This window comes from Pseudoliparis swirei, chromosome 18, assembly GCF_029220125.1.
Source record: "Pseudoliparis swirei isolate HS2019 ecotype Mariana Trench chromosome 18, NWPU_hadal_v1, whole genome shotgun sequence".
NCBI lineage: Eukaryota > Metazoa > Chordata > Actinopteri > Perciformes > Liparidae > Pseudoliparis > Pseudoliparis swirei.
This window is the reverse complement of record NC_079405.1, coordinates 3,927,015-3,939,617: the sequence shown is the minus strand read 5'-3', so window position 1 is coordinate 3,939,617 and position 12,603 is coordinate 3,927,015. Positions and strand designations below refer to the sequence as shown.

Genomic DNA, 12,603 nt, shown 5'->3' with positions numbered 1-12,603 from the left:
AAGTGTTGATAAAAAACATTATTAAATGTTAAGGCGATTAATTCAGGATGCTCACTGGAGGAATGTGATCGTTTGTTACATATAAAACCCAAATATAATTTATAAATGATAATATTTTGCAAAAAGTGATAAACTACAATCTTCTCAAAATACCAAATCTTATTTTTGTGTTTACCTCATTTTCATTAACAGTTTTCTTGTGATGTCCAACTTTATATGCATTATGACTTAAAATAATAATAATCATAAATGCAACTTTATTGTCTGAATATCACATCCTTATTTTTAATACATCTCATTTCACTCTTTAATATTTCTCTAATTTTCCATCCTAAAAGATACTGCGAGGCATCATCAACAAATGTTGTGATTTCAGTAAAGTGACTCTTAAACACGTGTGTGTGTGTATAAGATAGCTGTGGTTTACGATTAAACCACCCTGTACCTGAACTTCACACAGTAGTTATTGAATACGCCCTTATTAGATATTTTAAATAAACTGAGGTGGCTCAGTAAGCTGCAGCGTCTACAGACAGTCGCTTGGCAATAGATAAATATAGAGATTTTAAATCTAAAACAAGAAAGTAGTGTCTGTTGTTAAGGACAAACATGTCGTCCACATTAAAACTACAAGGCAGTCAGAGGAAGTTGGAGGCGGAGCGAGCAGCAGCCTTTTCAAATAAAACAGGTTTTTATTAACTGTCAACGACAAAAACAAAACAAAAGATTAAAAGCAAATTGATCCGATTCTCGTCCGTCACCACTTTAAAAAACAGTGGTGTGTGTTGTTTTGGGGGGGAGAAACACGTCCACCAAGCTGTGTTATTAAAGGACAAGTTGACATTCACACATGAATAACAGTCACGGCGGCAGGAAGTCGTTCATAAAAAATAAAAAAAGGGACATTTTTCAAGTCTGGTGATATTTGTTTCTTTCTTAATATCAACAAATACCATGAAAATGACCCGATGACCCCCATACATCTCCCTGAGCCACATTAGCGTCTAAAAACTAATCGAAACACATCAATGACTGTGAAACAAAGTTCCTTCATTCACACACACACACACACACACACACACACACACACATCTTCATGAGACACTGATGAGCTCAGCAGAGAAGCCAGGAGGTGTTAAGAGAACCGACACATTGACAGTTTGTCTTTTCACAGGATTTGTTGACAATAAGAAAACTACATAATAATAATTATATAATAATAATACAAGGTGCAGACGTGGCAGTAAGCCGAGCGACGGCTGGAGACTGAAGAAATAAAATGTTAAACGTGTAGAATTTCGTTCAAATCGACTGCAAAATGTGGAAAACCGTGAACTGGAGGCCTTCGTACCCAACAGCCGTGAAGAAGTCTGCCGTGTTGTTCCCTCTGGTGCACGACGAGGAACGATAACAACAATGAAGTGTAGCGGACGCATAAACCAAACTGTCATAATGAATATATTAGCAAATAACATTAGACTCGACAATAAAACACACAATAAGTTGAAAAGCACCCCCGCACCCCCAAAAACAGTGGTTCAGTGGACAATCAAATGAAAAACAGTTTTTCCCAAAAACAACGTTCTGAGGTCGACTGAGTTTCCTCCAAAAACATTGACAGCTCTTTTTGTGTAATGTGCAGGAGATAAAGTTATACAAATCATAAGCATGAAGATTTATAAACGTGTTTTTTGTTTTTGTTTTTTTACTTGGAAGAGGAAAAAAAACCCCACAGAAACTGGAACAGTTTGGTATTTACAATAGCAAAAAGGTTAAAGTTATGCAAATATTACAAAAATTATAATATGAAAAGCAACAAAAAAAAGGAGTTCGATTCACTTCCGATAATTTTTTTAACACATTGAAGTTTTCCTGTCTCCTCGAAGCGTACCGAGTAGCACCTGCACCCTCCTGAAGGTTTTGTTCACGAGAATATTCTTATTACAGAAAATGAAGCCGGTACAAATTCAAATTCTGCACCGGCGAAACAAACAAAAGACGGTAATACTCTGGGTTTCTCAATATATATTATTTGTCCTCACATTCAGTTGGCAGAAGCACATACTTAGATTTTTTTTTTCCATTTTTTTTCCTACACCACGTCCTCCCCCTCTGAATCTCTACGTGGACGAGAGGAGGAAACGTGAGCGACTAAGGACAGAGTCAGTGGAGGAGGCGTGTCCTCAGTGGAGGAGGCGTGTCCTCAGTGGGGCGCCGCGCCGAGCGTAGAACACGGCTTGATTTTGAAAACAAAAATGTGCAGATGGCAGGCGATCTGGTTGCAAACACTGACGCAGTAACGCACCAAGTCAAAGAAGGAAATGATCTGCGGGGGAGGAAGAGGAAGACTCGTCACACAATTCACACCATTAGTTTAATCTCACACTTTAGCGTCACGTTATAATTAATATTAACTTATAAAATCCTACTTTTAAACTTAATATTTCAGAATTTTGCCTTTTCTGTTTTTCTTTGTTAGTTGTTTTTGCCGTTTGATTTTTCTGAGTTTTAAGTAATAAATAGGCTTCAACCAATTACAACTACTAACATTATATTATGCAACTACATTACTAGTAAATTAATTCATTGCCAGTACTCACCAAAGCGATCCACAGCACTAGGTACTCGTCAATAAAACTATTGAAATACTGATCCAGGAACAGGAGGCCTGGTCCCAGGAAGGCCAAGTCGTGGAGATGCATCTCACTTTTTGTCATATGTGCAACCTGAGGACGCAGAAAGTTAGACAAGAAAACACAGAACTTTAAAACACACGAGGCTAAGAGAAGTTATGTTCCAGTTTTAGTACTGAAGAGTTTTAAAGATGCATTCTCTCTCCTGACCACCAGGGGCGACTCCTCTGGTTGTATAGAAGTATTTAACAGTAGGTTTGACTCACAACTAATTTATTGGTGATTTTGGCGGAGACGAAGCCAAACGCCAGGATGTAGAGACACGGGTGTTTCTCGAAGAGCTGGACCGCCGACTTCTTGTAGATCATCATCGCCAAAATTATAACCGAACCAATATGCAAGACTGGAGAGAGGACGCTGGTTCCCTTGATGACAGAGACACAGAAACAAAACGTCAGGAGAGACAACAGAATCTAACCAGAAGACTTCAAACCGATGAGATGAAGAACAACGAACACGTAGCAGCGAGGAGGAGCAGAGGACACGATGCGATAGAGACGGACTCCCGTTGTTGCCTCAAGATGTTTGAATGAAGCAAAGTAAATAACAGATGAAATGTCTTTATTTGAGAAGTTACCAGTTGATCAAGTATCTTTGGGCTCTTTGTGTCACATGACTAGAGATCAGAGCCGAGACGACGCAATGAGACGAACGTCGGCTCGTTTCACTCCGATGCGACGAGGAGCTTCCCCTCCTAAAAACCAGTTAAACTGTTTTCTACCCGCCGTCTTGTGCACACGTGTCACAATGACGACGTTTACGCCCACGTTCAACCGCGAGGATAACTGTTCTACTTTCATGCAAACAGTAGATTCTGTTGGGATGTTCCACATCAGGCCTCTTCGTCCGAGTGGAGCGTTTCCCCATGAAGACACGTGGGGTATCATTCGGGTTTTAAGAGCATTCTTTGGACCCGTCGACAGCCCATAATATGCATCTCAATTTAGCTTTTTTTGTGTGTGTCACACAGCCGTTTGCTCGTTAGAACAACAACAACAGTTTGCAGAGCTGAACGCTCAAAAGGAAACGCCACAAGACTCATTAGCCGAGAGGTTGAGAGAGACACACACACACACACACACACACACACACACACACACACACACACACACACACACACACACACACACACACACACACACACACACACACACACACACACACACACATATATATATATATTAAATAGAAAATAAAGTATATATTTCTTTAAACTCACAAACACATGCAAACACTTTCTTTTTTCACAATACTCTGACTATGATGTTGTTCTCACTGTTTTGTCGTCCTCTAGGTGTTATGTCTATGTATTGTCTTTTGTCTTATAATAATAATTTTTAAAAAAGGAATATTGTATTTTTCAGAATAAAGGGATGTTTTGTGCACTTAGACCTAGTTAGTGAAGCATGACTGCAATAAAAATAAAACATTATTATTTAAAAAAAAATTTATGTCCACCCTCCGGACTCACGGCGGTCGTGGACCCGTTCTTGCCGACTCCTCCCGTGAAGATCACTCTGAAGTAGTTGGTGCAGGAGAAGATCGCTCCCAGGAAAGTGCAGATGGCAGGAACCATTTTCATCTGGATGTTTAGGATCGGAATCTACAAACCAAGACGTACAAAATAAATGTGAAAAACACTCAAATTAAGGAATCGCACAACTCGGGTACTGCGAGTACATTCACCACGAGACTGCTAAAAGCGCTCCGAGCGACATTCTTTGTATTCCCGAGAACAATTACAGCGAAACGGTCAGAACGGGAACGTTAGAGCAAAACACGGCAACACGGATCATTACATCATTACGGCGTCATCAGTTATCGTTAATCTCAAATCTGTAGGAAGTAGAACCGATCACAATTACCAGAGACTGCCAAAAAGCAGATCCTCCCACGGCGGCCAGCAAATACATGATTATTATGAAGATTTGCACCTCAGTCACATCAATGCTGAGTGGGAGGAGAAAGCAGAGTCGACAGTGAGGATTAGTGACGTGGACCAGCAGCACACACTCGTCCTCACACAGAACGCCTTCATGTCTGTCATCTGGTGGATTGAGTCAGCAGGAAGTCACCTTCCCTCTCAGGGATTATGTGTTGGTTTGATTCCTACAAAGAAAAGGGCTCATTTTAAATATACACTCCCGTTCAAAATGATGCGGTCACTTAGAAATGTCCTTATTCAAATCACTGTTTTTTATCAATGAAGATAACATTAGATTAATTATAAATACTCTCTCTACATAGTTAATGTGGTAAATGACTATTCTCTGGTGTTTAATGAAGTCTCTACAGAGGTGTGTAGAGGCCCATCTCCAGTGTTCTAGTGGTTATCGCCTTAGAAGACTAGCGGAGGGGTAGAAAACCCTTAAAACACTTTTTATGTGAGCGCAGCTGAAAACAGTTATGCTGGTGAGAGAAGCTATAAAACCGTCCTTCCTTTGAGCCACAAGAAGAACAACATTAATATTTACAATAAAAATAATTATTTCTAACCTTGTCAGTGTCTTGACTATATTTTCTATTAATTTTACAATTGGAAAACACAAAATTGTCTGGGTGACCCCAAACTTTTTAACAGTAGTCTACATATTCCTACTTTTACGTTTTCCTGAGTCTGTATACCGAGTGAAATGGATGTAAATTAAAACTAGATCCCGTTTTAGAATCCGCTCGTAACACACGGGGAGGTTTGAGATCAAGCCGCGGTTAGTTCGGTTTGGAGTCACGTGACTCCGCGGGGGAAGCGCCATGCAGCTCTGGGTTCGGGAGGTTTTTTACCGTCGCGCTCCACAGACGAGGACCCACAGCGGCCGTGAGCAGCTGTAACGCCGCCGGACACATCTGCAGCTCTGGGTTCTCAAATCTACACAAAACAATAATAAACGTTGAGTCCAGAGAGACGGGAACAACGTCGCAGAAGAGACACTCGCTATGAATAAAACGGGTTTTCAGATTCATTCATGAAAAACCTTCAAAAACCTGTTTATGTCCGCCGACGTGTTTCAGACTTCATGCAGAAGATTATTAACCAAATGTTTTAATGTCCTTATTGCTTCCTTAAAACTACCACTGAGCCACTGAATTTAGCAAAATACTCGTTTTTTAAATTTTTATATCGAGTGAAATGAATGAGTCAGCAGAAAAAGCAGAAAGCTTTCCAGCTCTCTTACTTAAGACGGATATATTGATCATATTCTTCTGTTTTAATTATTCTATTGCACTTTTATCTTAGTTTTCTCTTGATTATTTCAGTCATGCACCAAAACAACAAAAAGGCAGATTCCTCACATTTTAAAACATACATGTCAATAAAACATGAGTCGGACTTTTCACCAAGTCGGATTAATCCTAAAGAACCACAGAAACAACACGCGAAGGAAAACCACGAAACACCACAACCAAAGAGGCCCAGAGGCAAAATAAATGTTAATTGTATTAATCTGTAGTTTGATGTCGCTTTAAGTTCCGTCTTCACCTCCGTGTGGTGGAAAGAGAAGACGGAGTCACACTGCAGACGCACTGATGCTGCATCAAAGTATTGAGTTAATAAATAAATACAATCTCAAGATCACATTAAATACGGATGCATTTTATCTGCTTTTGTAGAAAAACATGTTTTGATTTGTTATTGGTGGCAATATTGTTAAATAACGGAATTGTAACGCCTGGAATTTATTAATCGTTCTTCAATTTAAAAAAACATCAACAACACAAATCGGGCGGCGGAGTCGACTCACATGCCGAAGCGCAGCGTCCCCGACACGTAGGTCTGCCAGTGAGCGCAGTAGAACATGAACATGCCGGCGAAGCAGCAGAAGAACATCCAGTCTGGGTTGGTGCCCATCTGGACGGCGATGCTGGTTCCCAACACCACAAACACTGCAGACACACACACAGAAAAACAAAACAATGTTAAATGTAAAAAGATTCTTTGAAGTCAGGTCGCGCAGAGAAAGGTATTGTGGGTAAACTGATCAAAAGCATAAAAGAAAGAAAAAAGTGGTGGGGTGTGTGTGTGTGTGTGTTCATCAAAAGTATCACACAGAGTCAACTAGAACGGGCACTCGGTAGAGCGCATACCTTCGCATATCACAAGATTGGGCATTGAATTATGAACATTTTGGCATTAGTTGCATGCCAATGGGATAAAAAAATTCCGTGCTATAGTAAAAAGAAGATGTTGACCTTTCCATGACCCCACCAAATGACCCCACCAAATTTCATGTGATTCGGTTTAAAACTTTTTTTGTTATGCGAATAACACGCATACAAATAAATAAATACACTGCGATCAAAACATAACCTTCCGTATTTTCAATGCGAAGGTAATAAAGAAATTTTTAACATCACAGAGACATGTTAAACATGAATCACCACAATAACAGAACTAACTGTAAAGTGAAACGCAACAACAATAAATCACACACACGAGGAAACCGACCCGTGGAGAGGGAGTCACAGCCGTGGTCAAACAGCTCGCCCAGCGGAGAGCTGCTATTGGTGCGTCGGGCCTGCTTCCCGTCGATGGCGTCCAGTGACTGGTAGATGAACAGGCCCACGGCACACAGCAGGTACGCCCACAGAGGCGCCTGGAACGACACGGCAGAGGTCACTCAAAAAACAGCCGAGGCAGATCTCTTCAAGGTCATGTGACCCAGAAAGACAACGCACCGATCTTTGGGTGTCAACGGAAAACCCAAATGAAGGATCAGAAAATAAACAATATTAGTGGCCAACGGGATCCAAGTCGTCACACATTCATTCACTGCCCAACAAGAACGAGAGGAGGAAAGAGATGAAACTAGTTTCAATAACCACAGGTAGAAGTCCCTTTTCTCTCTTTTTAGAAGACGAGATTTCAACACATGAAAGAAATTAATTTAAAGCTGCAAGACAATTCAGTCAATTTAATTTTTCTAACTTAAAGTAATGTAACTTTATTTAAACATTATTTGAGGATATATTATTTTGAATTTACAGAGTTCAATTTGAAAGCTGACTACATAACATTACATGTCATTGATTATCAATAAGTTGAGGTATTCGTGTTCGACAGCGACTCGTTGACGTCATACGGACGTGGATATAACTCAGTCGCCTTCAGGGCTCTAAATCCCCGTCGGACATTCCTGAGACGTTCGGGACGCTTTGCGTGACGACTTGTTCGCCAACCTCCTGGAATGTTAATTGAATCCCTCCGGCCAACATCATCAGGGCCTCCTGCTGTGAGCGGGTCCCGTTTCCCGGAGCTGCTCCATTATTAATCAAACGTCTCCGTAATCCGATAAACTCGAAGCCGACAGCTCAGGGACACGCCGGCCCCGAGAAATAAATTAATTATAAAAGACACTGTCAATAAACAGGATTTGGGATACTCGCAGCCAGGAGCCCCTTCAGTCAGTGGCAGAGGATCAAACCCCCGCGCTCTGAATTAAATTAAATCTCTTATTTAGTATTTCATACTTTAAATCATTGACGCACAAGGTGAGCTGAAAATAAAAGCCTCCGCTTTATTTTGGCGTAAATGCAAATTCATATTTTTAATAGTCTGCTGTGTCAAGAACACAGCTTTATCAATAATTCAATATAAATGTCTTCTCTTTGAGTAAATAATAAATGATTAAATTACATAAAATTGTACATCTGCAGAAAGTTTTGAGTTTCATTGACAGCTATAGGTTAGTCTAGATCACAGGTGTCAAACACAAGGCCCGCGGGCCAAATCCGGCCCGCCGCATCATTTTATGTGGCCCGACGGCTTTTCTTATAGAAATTGAAGCAAAATTTCCCGTGCTTTTATTTTGAAGGTTTCAAATTAAATGGATTTATGTTGTAATATTAGAGACATTTTCTTATCTACAATATGTCTACGCTCAAATAAATAATAACCAAATGCAAAGAGAGTTATTTAACAATATGTTCGAGGAGCTTCTAAAGAGTTTCCGGCCCATTAAGAGGGCGGCCATGATGCTGATGTGGCCCACGGTGAAAATAAGTGTGACACCCCTGGTCTAGATGTAAAAACAACGAGAGTGACTGGATGAAAGCATGAACTATCGCGCGTTAAATCTGCTCTCGCATGAAGACCGTGCGCCCTAACGTTGTTTCAGAGCGATGACTCACCTGTTCAGTGGCGGTGGGACAATAATAAATGAGCACGAGGGTGGTGATGACGTTGGTGGCCAGGCCGATGATGGTGATGAGGTTGGGGGCGATCCAGGACGGGACTCGGCCCACCAGCCATTCCCAGTAACGCTGCATCAGCGGCTCCAGCAGGGAGCGCCCAGCGCTGCAGTACCTGCAACAACAGCCAGGTGAGCAGCTGACTTTACTTACGATTACATCAGTATCCCCCAGAAATAATGACGCAATGACACATTGGAGTCATGACAAGCGGCGGGTGATGATTTATATGACTGGTCGACTTATTTTGTGGTCTTCAGATCTGACATTCCAGCCGTGGAAATACCCGGAACAATCAGACAGACCACAAACGCAGAGCTGGCGTTTCATTTGCAGAAAAAATAAATCACAATTTAAAAAAATACAGTCAGGACCAATAAACACGAAGTAGATACTTTTCTTAAATTGTTCAGCAACTGAGTTCGACGTGTCAAAACTCGATGACGTCACAAACACAGCAGCACCGCGTGTGACTAACGGCTAAACCACAGAACTGGAAACACTCGGTGTTCACACCATTAAACTAGAACGGGCACTCGGTGGAGCGCATACCTTCGCCGCAGCCACATGTTGGCATTAGTTGAAAATTGACCGTGCTATGGTAAAAAGAAGATTTTGACCTTTCCATGACCTTGACCTTTGATCCGATCGATCCCAAAATCTAATCAAATGGTCCCCGGATAATAACCAATCATCCCACCAAATTTCATGCGATTCGGTTAAATACTTTTTGAGTTATGCGAATAACACACAAATAAATACACAGCGATCAAAACATAACCTTCCGCATTCTGCGAAGGGAATAACTCCACCACGTGTCTCAGAGGACTCGGGTGTTACCTGTGCTCCTCCAGTCTCTTGAGCTGGTGTCTGGAGAGGGGCGGCGAGGGCAGCTCGATCAGCCTGCGCAGCACTCCGGGGGCCAGCCAGCAGGCGGCCTCCATGCCCACCGCGCCCTGGCCGGGGTCCTTGTCGCGGCCAAGGCTTCGGCGAGAACGCAGGCCCCCACTTTGCTGCTGCTGCCCCGTCGCACTCATGGAGCCCTGCTGGTCCGGTCCCCGGTGGCTCTGCCTCTGCCCTGCCGGAGGGGCCAAAGATCCACAGCGGGGCTGGATGAGGCTGGAACGAGAACCCAAATGTCACAACACCGGCCTGTGGAAATATCACAGCGTACTGCGCGATGGACAGACTCACAAAACCAAAGGAGCGGCTGAAAAACAAGGATTATGTTCATCATTGTCCAATCCGATAGGTGTTTTCTCAGTTTCATTTCTTCTAAAATCTCCCAAAACTGTGGAAAACGTCAATCACAGTTTTCAGAGGCGAAGGTGACGTCTTCAAATGTCTTGTTTTGAAGGACAAAACTCAAAATAAAGTCACTTTACAAAGGCTGAATAGCAGCAAACACTCACAATGGGGAAAATAACTGGGATCAAAATGTAAGTGAAAAAGTAAGTACACAGTTTACAAGATGGCAAATGTCATATGTATATAATGTTATTGATGTATTCTTCTTTTTACAATACATTGCTTCAGCACATTCTTATGAGCGTTTCACTACGAGGTCACGGTGAAACGAAAACAAAACGACTCAGAGATAGAAAACCAAGTCAAAAACACACAAATAATCCCACCTCATATTTTACATGTTTATCACCTCGTTTAAAAACGTAATTGTAAAGTGAACTACACATGCTTAATTCAGACGTATCCATATAAATACATGACATGTTGATTTTATTTGTTACTTATTCTGAATCGACAAAGTAACTGAAGTTTACACATTAAAGTAGGCAAGTCAAACTGTGTAGTGTGAAAACGTGAAGTAACCCAACATGGAAATACCCAAGCACAAGTATTTAGAATTATAATAAAGTAAATGTACTTCAGGGTTCTTACACATTTTGACCGATAGATTTCCAGGACTTTAAACCAAATGTCCAAGACCAAACTGAAATCTCGGTATAAACATGAAAAATGTAAAAAATGTGGCGTATGGAGAGCGTACGCCGGCTTATATTTTGAGCGTCTTTCTTTAAAAAACCTATTAATTATTTCAAACTCGCCGTAAATGATGTGATTATAACACATTTCCATGACTTCTCCAAAACTTTGATGATTTAAGTTTTTTCCATGACTTTTCCAGGCCTGGAAATGAACATTTTTATAATTCCATGACTTTTCCAGGTTTTCCGTGACCGAAGGAACCCTGGTGCTACAAACCAACAGGCATGAAATGAACTGTCACATGTTTGTTATTGTTAGTCCCCTTGAGGACATGAGCACGACCCACGTGACCGTGTGAGGAGACACCAGCAGAGTGTCACGCACACGCACACACACGCACACGCGCGCACACACACACACACACACACACCCCCCGACCACAGCAGAGCAACAAGCCGCCCGCTCGCTGCTTCCGGCTGGCTGCTCGCAGCGACGCGGGTCGCTCCGGAAGACTTCGCGTCACAAGTTTCAAGACACCTCGTTGTCATTCTTTTCTTTATAAACATGCCGAATAAAACCCCGTCAACACATTAAATATATCGATGGAGTCAGAGTGCGTTATCGCCGCTTTCACCCGGCGGGGAAGGCTACTTTACGTTAAGCTTGATTAGCTAGCTGACCCGGTGTTCCGGTTTAACAGGCGACCGTGTTAACTGGCGACTTGTCGCCTCGCATATGGCTGTCCTCATGAACGCCGCTTGGTTTAATTTAGTAATGAAGCGTCAACCCCTCTCATATACTTAATAATATATACTATACAAATTAAACAATGCGATGTTTAACGAGTACAGCTACGTGTTATCTTCCTATTTTCAACAGCTGTTTGTAATTACGACAAAAAAGGACGCGTTGGTTCAAATTCGCCAGTTAACACGGTCGCGTCTTTAACCGTAACCCCGGGGAGACAGCTAGCTCAACTGACCTGGCCGGTTAAAGGACGAGAGCCGCGGGCGCTCCGAGGGGCGGTGAGGACGCTTCGAGCCGGCGGACGGGACCCCTCTGTGGGTGGGTAGCGGTTAGAGTCGCTCTCTATCACCGTGAGACCACCGCGCGGGGGACGTCGGCAGCTGGAGGTGGATCACCGCGACCGGTGACTGTCACCGTTGTCACAGCGAGCTAGTTCACGTTAGTTCACGTTAGCCATCGCGGAAGTCTCGCGTTGTTTTGGCGGAGACGAACGGTTTGTGACGAGTCAAGTCTCGCGGGTTCGGATGGGAAAAAGAGCACGCGCTGCGTTTCAAACTGCATAGTTTTTATACGTTTTACTACTACAAACTGTAGTTTCTTTTCTTTTGAAGTGCCATTAGATATGTACACAGCTTATATAACATAGTAGCGTGGGCATTCACGAACGCAAGTTTCAAGATCTCGCGAGAGTCTGTTGCTGAGCTCGAGAATACCTGGAACGTTATGTTGTACATTTTGAATCAAGGTGAAACTTACTTTCTCCTTTTAAGGGATTATTTTTGCATTCTTTTTCTTTTAAATGTTATTATCATCCATGTGTCATATCAACATTGAGGTGAACACCCAATAATTATTACACCGCAACAAATCGTAAATCTACAACGGATCTGTATTTGTATTACATTCATGGAGACATCGTGTATAGCAACAAGAAAACAACAACGCATGTTTCTCCCATAGATCATGACACTGTAATTAATGATGAAAGCACTTAGCAAGAAGGCTGCGGTCCTCATTAAACATACACATC

General features: G+C 42.1%; 1 protein-coding gene across 3 annotated transcripts; it reads right to left on the bottom strand.

Annotated features, from left to right (window-relative positions):
* Positions 1–668: 668 nt before the first annotated feature.
* cept1b (choline/ethanolamine phosphotransferase 1b) lies at positions 669–12,003 on the bottom strand. Of its 3 annotated transcripts, none has more exons than XM_056437341.1 (10): positions 11,809–12,003; positions 9,720–9,998; positions 8,820–8,994; positions 7,138–7,285; positions 6,434–6,575; positions 5,475–5,559; positions 4,165–4,296; positions 2,900–3,058; positions 2,601–2,726; positions 669–2,326 (listed from the first exon to the last, which is right to left on the bottom strand). In XM_056437341.1, exons 2-10 carry the CDS (start codon positions 9,914–9,916, stop codon positions 2,204–2,206), a joined length of 1,287 nt encoding a protein of 428 aa, XP_056293316.1. In that variant the 5' UTR covers positions 9,917–9,998; positions 11,809–12,003; the 3' UTR covers positions 669–2,203. The 3 variants fall into 3 exon arrangements, with proteins under 3 accessions (XP_056293316.1, XP_056293315.1, XP_056293317.1); XM_056437340.1 differs by lacking the exon at positions 5,475–5,559 and adding an exon at positions 4,559–4,643; XM_056437342.1 differs by lacking the exon at positions 5,475–5,559 and adding an exon at positions 4,628–4,643.
* Between the last annotated feature and the right edge of the window lie 600 nt (positions 12,004–12,603).